The sequence below is a fragment of the Littorina saxatilis genome, linkage group LG3 (assembly GCF_037325665.1).
Source record: "Littorina saxatilis isolate snail1 linkage group LG3, US_GU_Lsax_2.0, whole genome shotgun sequence".
Lineage (NCBI taxonomy): Eukaryota > Metazoa > Mollusca > Gastropoda > Littorinimorpha > Littorinidae > Littorina > Littorina saxatilis.
In genome coordinates this window covers 14,150,663-14,157,744 of record NC_090247.1, presented here as the reverse complement: position 1 = coordinate 14,157,744, position 7,082 = coordinate 14,150,663, and the positions used below count along the sequence as shown (strand labels likewise).

Below are 7,082 nucleotides of genomic sequence, written 5' to 3'. Positions count from 1 at the left end.
CTGCCTCAAGCACTTTGAAGTCGGGGGTATGTTTGATAATGTAACTTTGTATTTTTGTGTGTGTAATTGTTGCTCTTCTCTTTATTTGCATATATTTCCCACCATGTTTGTGAATGGATCGTTGGCCTACACAATACAATCATTGTCACTCTCTCTCTCTCTCTCTCTCTCTCTCTCTCTCTCTCTCTCTCTCTCTCTCTCTCTCTCTCTCTTTCTCTCTCTCTCTCTCTCTCTCTCTCTCTCTCTCTCTTTCTCTCTCTCTCTCTCTCTTTCTCTCTCTCTCTCTCTCTCTCTCTCTCTCTCTCTCTCTCTCTCTCTCTCTCTCTCTCTCTCTCTCTCTATGTGTTTTTGGGTGTATTTTCATGTTTGTTTGTTTAGTTTTTTTTGTCGTTGTGGGTGTTGTTTATTTTGTTATTGTTGTTGTTGTTGTTTGTTTGTGGTTGATTTTTGTCTCTCTGTTTAGGTCTAACTGTTAGTGTCATTAATACGAACACTTACATAAGTTTTGAAACTATAAAAGTCAAGTCTCTGTTCCAGATGGTACAAGGTTTTAGTTTTATAACATGTGAAGTCAATGCAACCCCAAAAGACATATCAATCTAAAAGGAACCTTCTTTCATGTGACCTAGACTTCCCTTTTTGAATACCCGTATTTCCCTTTGGTTGTGAATCTACGATGTGCGGATTCTTTTTGTCTTCGTACGTAAGCTTACATTAGGTCAAACAGAAATATATGTTGGTTTATGGTAACCCGACCGACCCTAAAACTTCTTTTTCATTTCTCAAATTTAAAAAAACAACATAAAACGAACCTCTGGCACATTTTGCGAACCATACCAAGACTAAAAATAAAAAATGAAACTAAAAAATGCCGACCTACCGACCTACCGACCCTATTTTTTGGGTCATGTTACCCTAACCTAACATATATTTTTGTTTGGCCTTACATCCCTGCTTGACGACGCGTATACCTTATGTCATTCACTCTCACATGAAACTTGCGAAAACAGGACACAGCCTTTGTTGCGAATCTTGATACACCTCATTAGGATATAATCCCATGACCGACGAACGAATACTATGGTATATGGAAGATTTGTAAGCGACAACTGCCTCGGTCTGCTAACTTTCAAAACTTGCTTGTTGAGATTTTTGATAATGGTGTTTTTGCTAGCATGCATCACAAAAGCAGAGCGGGCATTCTTTGTTTTCTTTCTTTCTTTTTTTCTTTCTTTTTTCTTGCAATCTAAATGTTTCTATACCCACAATGTCGTACATCGAGCAAAACGTAAACAAGGAAAACGAGTATTCAAAAAAGGAAGTCTAGGACACGTGAAAGTGCAATCCTTTTAAAGTGATGTCGTTTTGGGTTGCATTGACTACACATGTACTTAGCAATGGCTTTTGCTTGGCGTACAGACAGTCCGGCTAGCATCAGTCCGATAACAAACCTTCTATGCACACACCCGAGCGCACCGACAATACACACAATAACTTTACCGCTGTACCCTAAATCAATAACTTTACAGCTGTAACCGAAATCATTAGTTCTCTGACAAAGGGGAAGGTACTTAGCAAACTTATTAATGTAACACACAGTGATTGCTAATTCGTCGGAAAAAAAATAGGAAAGGGACAGACAATACGAAAATAAGAAATAGGAATAGAATACGCAGGGTGGGTTGGGGCTAAAGGCAAAGGGTTGCTGCATTGAAAATCAACCAACCATGCTCCTTTTTAACGCAGTAGCTGATTTTCCCAGAACGTCTTTGTGCCCCAGTCAGATGCCCTTTCAGCAGCTGCATTCTGTCCTGTTATGTTAAATTCGCAGTAAAATATGCGTACTATGTTTCATGTTCCAATGTGCCTCAAACGTGTGACTGTTTGTGGTGTAAGACAGTGTCGACGGCGTGCATGACAAAAGAGTTTGGGGTGCAGATTCTGAATTTGGCGTCGCTAAAACGGATTCTACGGTAGGATGTAAATTCAATAAGCTTAGGTTTGATTAGGCGGGCGTGTGTGTGTGTGTGTGTGTGTGTGTGTGTGTGTGTGTGTGTGTGTGTGTGTGTGTGTGTGTGTGTTTGGGGGGTGTTTTTTAATTTGCTGTGACGATACTTTTAGTAAAACAACAATAACAATGTACTCCCTGTTTTGGATTCATGTTTTAGATACATGTTCATTTGTGTGTGTTGCTGTTTGCTGGTGAGTACATTTTTATTGTGATCTTGTTAGTTCCTCTCACCTGAACTTCTTTGTTCCACTACTGCTAATGCTAATGGTCATGATGACGACAACGACGATGATGATGATGACGACGAGTATTTCAAATGTCTGACTTCAAATGTGACTGAACATAGTTTTTTTTTTAAAGGGAAAGTCCTTTACAATGATATAATTGTGTTCAGACATTGAGCCAAGCAACGAAAGTATACAGAAGAAGAAAAGAACGATTTCTGTTTCACATTCTTATCACGTCTAGTGCAGCTCTTAATTGTGTTTTGTCTCCGTAAGTTTACTCTTTGTTGTAGTTATTTATTTTTGTATTTTAATTTATATATTCATATATTTATTAATGTATTCAGTTTTGTATTTTTCTATTTATTTGATACAAAGTTGTCCTGAATCCAACGGTTTTGTGTCTGCTTCAACGAATGCGTACCACTAAATATAACCCGGAGGCGAGATTTCTGTATCAGCAGAGTTTACAAAAGAAAGCTGCCCGCCGAATACAATTCATTTAATCACTTTAGTTAGCATAGTAATGGAGCATGTATATATGCATATATATTACAGCTCAGCGAATATCCATTGAACTTTCAAAAGTCTAATTCGTCAGCTTTCTCAAAATGGCTCCGTAGATAGTACACCTTTAACACTCAAATGCATCAAACAATCCTGTTGTGTGGCTGTTACTGAATACAGTGGCGGCTTGTGTAAACTCGTTTACATTCGAGAGGAAATTAAAGTTAGGGCTGTGAGCCTGTCGAATCAAAATAAACACAATTTTGTCTGCGAATGTAAACTCACTTGACATGGAGAAATTACGAATAGGGATAGTGATCGATGTGACACAAATAAAGCAATGTAGACGAGGGGCATAACATACTGTTTGCTCATTCTTCGGCAACAAAAAATTTTAAGAAAAGATGCAGGGATGCCGCTTTTGACTACACACGCCCGACGATGCGGGTTTGTCGGAACCCATACATTTGAAAGAGGGTTTTTACCGTTTATTTCTCTAACGACGGGGTGGGTTCAGGGAAACCCACAGCGCTACTTCAATGGGTGCATCGAGTTTCTCCCTTCACCGACTTCTTGCAGGGGAGGGAGAGGGGGAGGGAGAGGGGGAGTGAGAGGGGGAGGAAGAGACTGAGAGAGACTGAGAGAGACTGAGAGAGACTGAGAGACTAAGAAAGAGAGAGAGAGAGACTAAGAAAGAGAGAGAGAGAGAGAGACTAAGAAAGAGAGAGAGACTAAGAAAGAGATAGAGAGAGACTAAGAAAGAGAGAGAGAGAGACTAAGAAAGAGAAAGAGAGAGAGACTAAGAAAGAGAGAGAGACTAAGAAAGAGAGAGAGAGAGACTAAGAAAGAGAGAGAGACTAAGAAAGAGAGAGAGAGAGAGAGACTAAGAAAGAGAGAGAGAGAGACTAAGAAAGAGAGAGAGACTAAGAAAGAGAGAGAGAGACTAAGAAAGAGAGAGAGAGACTAAGAAAGAAAGAGAGAGAGAGACTAAGAAAGAGAGAGAGAGACTAAGAAAGAGAGAGAGAGACTAAGAAAGAGAGAGAGAGAGAGAGACTAAGAAAAAGAGAGAGAGAGACTAAGAAAGAGAGAAAGAGAGAGACTAAGAAAGAGAGAGAGAGACTAAGAAAGAGATAGAGAGAGACTAAGAAAGAGAGAGAGAGAGAGACTAAGAAAGAGAGAGAGAGACTAAGAAAGAGAGAGAGAGAGAGACTAAGAAAGAGAGACGGACTAAGAAAGGGAGAGAGAGAGAGACTAAGAAAGAGAGAGAGAGAGACTAAGAAAGAGAGAGAGAGAGAGACTAAGAAAGAGAGAGAGAGAGTAAGAAAGAGAGAGAGAGAGACTAAGAAAGAGAGAGAGAGAAACTAAGAAAGAGAGAGAGACTAAGAAAGAGAGAGAGAGAGCCTAAGAAAGAGAGAGAGAGAGAGACTAAGAAAGAGAGACAGAGAGAGAGACTAAGAGAGAGAGAGACAGAGAGAGAGACTAAGAGAGAGAGACAGAGAGAGAGAGAGAGAGAGACAGAGAGAGAGAGACACAGAGAGAGAGACAGAGAGAGAGAGAGAGACAGAGAGAGAGAGACATACAATCAGATAGACAGACAGTCAGATAGGCGGATAGACAGATAGACGGATAGACAGATAGACAGACAGACAGACAGACAGAGCAACTGACAACAGACATACAGACAGAGAGATACGGACAGACATACAGAGAGACAATCTCTTGGAGACAAACAGGCAGACAGACACTGTTCCGCCGCTTTGGTAATTATGGGTGTAGGAGAACCCGCGCCGTCGGCAGAGGGATAGTTACAATCACTACTACTCTTTAAAAGTATGGGTTTGTGTGAACCCGCGCAATCGGTAGTGTTTATGTCAATTAACATAATCAATTAATTTTAATGTTTTGTCATGAACACACTAAAAATTTGCAGACAGAGAGCAAATTAGGTGTGTGAGAGATACTTAAAATTTCAAAACGATACCTTTAATGGTTCTAGAGTTACAATGATTTTAGTGTGTCTCTGGGTACAGGTGAACCCAGGAAGCAGGGCTATGAGCGGAATAGGATACGAGGTTCGGCGAAGGTTGGCGTCACAGTCAAATGGTTGCTTCCTTGAAATTCAACTCACCATTTTCTTTTCAACGCAGTAGCTGGTTTTCCTAAAACGTCTTTGTGTAAATTCAGAGGCCTCTACTGTGACAGAGGTGGCATTCTGTCCTTTTATGTTTTAAAACGTCAATGGGTTTTCGCAGTAACGTAATCTAAAACCTGCGCACACTGTTTGTGCCCAATACGTTGACTGTTCTTTGTATAAGTCTGTTTCATCAGCGTGTATGATAATAGTCTTTGGGCGCAGAGTCTGGATTTTTTTTACCGTGAAGATAAAACTGATGATAAGGACGACGATTATTCTAAATGTGACTGACAATAGTTTTCTTGAAAGAGAAAGTCCCTGAAATTGTGATTATTTTTCAGACGTTGAGACATGCAAACAAAGAATACAGTAGAAGAGAAAAAGATGTCTGCTCCAAGCAGAACATTCATGTCACGTGTGGTGCTGCTCCTCGTTGTGTTTTATCACGGTAAGTTTACTCTATATTTCGGTTTCTTTATTTCTTTATTAGTGTATTCAATCATTCATATTTTTTTTAATTTATTTAGTGATTTGTTCATTTTTATATTTAGTCAAGTTTTGACTAAATATTTTAACATCGAGGGGGAATCGAAACGAGGGTCGTGGTGTATGTGCGTGTGTCTGTCTGTCTGTCTGTCTGTCTGTCTGTCTGTCTGTGTGTGTGTGTGTAGAGCGATTCAGACTAAACTACTGGACCGATCTTTATGAAATTTGACATGAGAGTTCCTGGGTATGAAATCCCCGAACGTTTTTTTCATTTTTTTGATAAATGTCTTTGATGACCTCATATCCGGCTTTTCGTGAAAGTTGAGGCGGCACTGTCACGCCCTCATTTTTCAACCAAATTGGTTGAAATTTTGGTCAAGTAATCTTCGACGAAGCCCGGACTTCGGTATTGCATTTCAGCTTGGTGGCTTAAAAATTAATTGATGACTTTGGTCATTAAAAATCGGAAAATTGTAAAAAAAAAAAAAAATTTATAAAACGATCCAAATTTACGTTTATCTTATTCTCCATCATTTGCTGATTCCAAAAACATATAAATATGTTATATTCGGATTAAAAACAAGCTCTGAAAATTAAATATATAAAAATTATTATCAAAATGTTTTTTCGAAATCAATTTAAAAACACTTTCATCTTATTTCTTGTCGGTTCCTGATTCCAAAAATATATAGATATGATATGTTTGGATTAAAAACACGCTCAGAAAGTTAAAACGAAGAGAGGTACAGAAAAGCGTGCTATCCTTCTCAGCGCAACGAATACTCCGCTCTTCTTGTCAATTCCACGGGCACTGCCTTTAAAACGAGCGGTGGAGTGACGATGCTACGAGTATACGGTCTTGCTGCGTTGCGTTGCGTTCAGTTTCATTCTGTGAGTTCGACAGCTACTTGACTAAATATTGTATTTTCGCCTTATGCGACTTGTTACATTTAGTCAAGTTTTGACTAAATATTTTAACGTAGAGGGGGGAATCGAGTCGAGGGTCGTGGTGTATGTGTGTGTGTGTGTCTGTCTGTCTGTCTGTCTGTGTGTGTGTGTAGAGCGATTCAGACCAAACTACTGGACCGATCTTTATGAAATTTTACATGAGAGTTCCTGGGATTGATATCCCCGAACGTTTTTTTCTTTTTTTTGATAAATGTCTTTGATGACGTCATATCCGGCTTTTCGTGAAAGTTGAGGCGGCACTGTCACGCCCTCATTTTTCAACCAAATTGGTTGACATTTTGGTCAAGTAATTTTCGACGAAGCCCGGACTTCGGTATTGCATTTCAGCTTGGTGGCTTAAAAATTACATTGATGACTTTGGTCATTAAAAATCTGAAAATTGTAAAAAAAAAATAAAAATTTATAAAACGATCCAAATGTACGTTCATCTTATTCTCCGTCATTTTCTGATTCCAAAAACATATAAATATGTTATATTTGGATTAAAAACAAGCTCTGAAAATTAAATATATAAAAATTATTATCAAAATTAAATTGTAGAAATCAATTTAAAAACACTTTCATCTTATTCCTTGTCGGTTCCTGATTCCAAAAACATATAGATATGATATGTTTGGATTAAAAACACGCTCAGAAAATTAAAACAAAGAGAGGTACAGAAAAGCGTGCTATCCTTCTTAGCGCAACTACTACCCCGCTCTTCTTGTCAATTTCACTGCCTTTGCCATGAGCGGTGGACTGACGATGCTAC

General features: G+C 38.9%; 1 protein-coding gene across 1 annotated transcript in view; it reads left to right on the top strand.

Annotated features, from left to right (window-relative positions):
* Nucleotides 1–1,867: 1,867 nt before the first annotated feature.
* Nucleotides 1,868–7,082, top strand: part of LOC138960847 (mucin-2-like) — a 22,923-nt gene continuing 17,708 nt past the window's right edge. The window contains exons 1-2 of the mRNA XM_070332489.1: nt 1,868–1,973; nt 5,218–5,324. Coding sequence (XP_070188590.1) covers nt 5,228–5,324 — 97 coding nt within the window. The 5' untranslated portion in view covers nt 1,868–1,973; nt 5,218–5,227. The remainder of the gene's footprint in view (nt 1,974–5,217; nt 5,325–7,082) is intronic.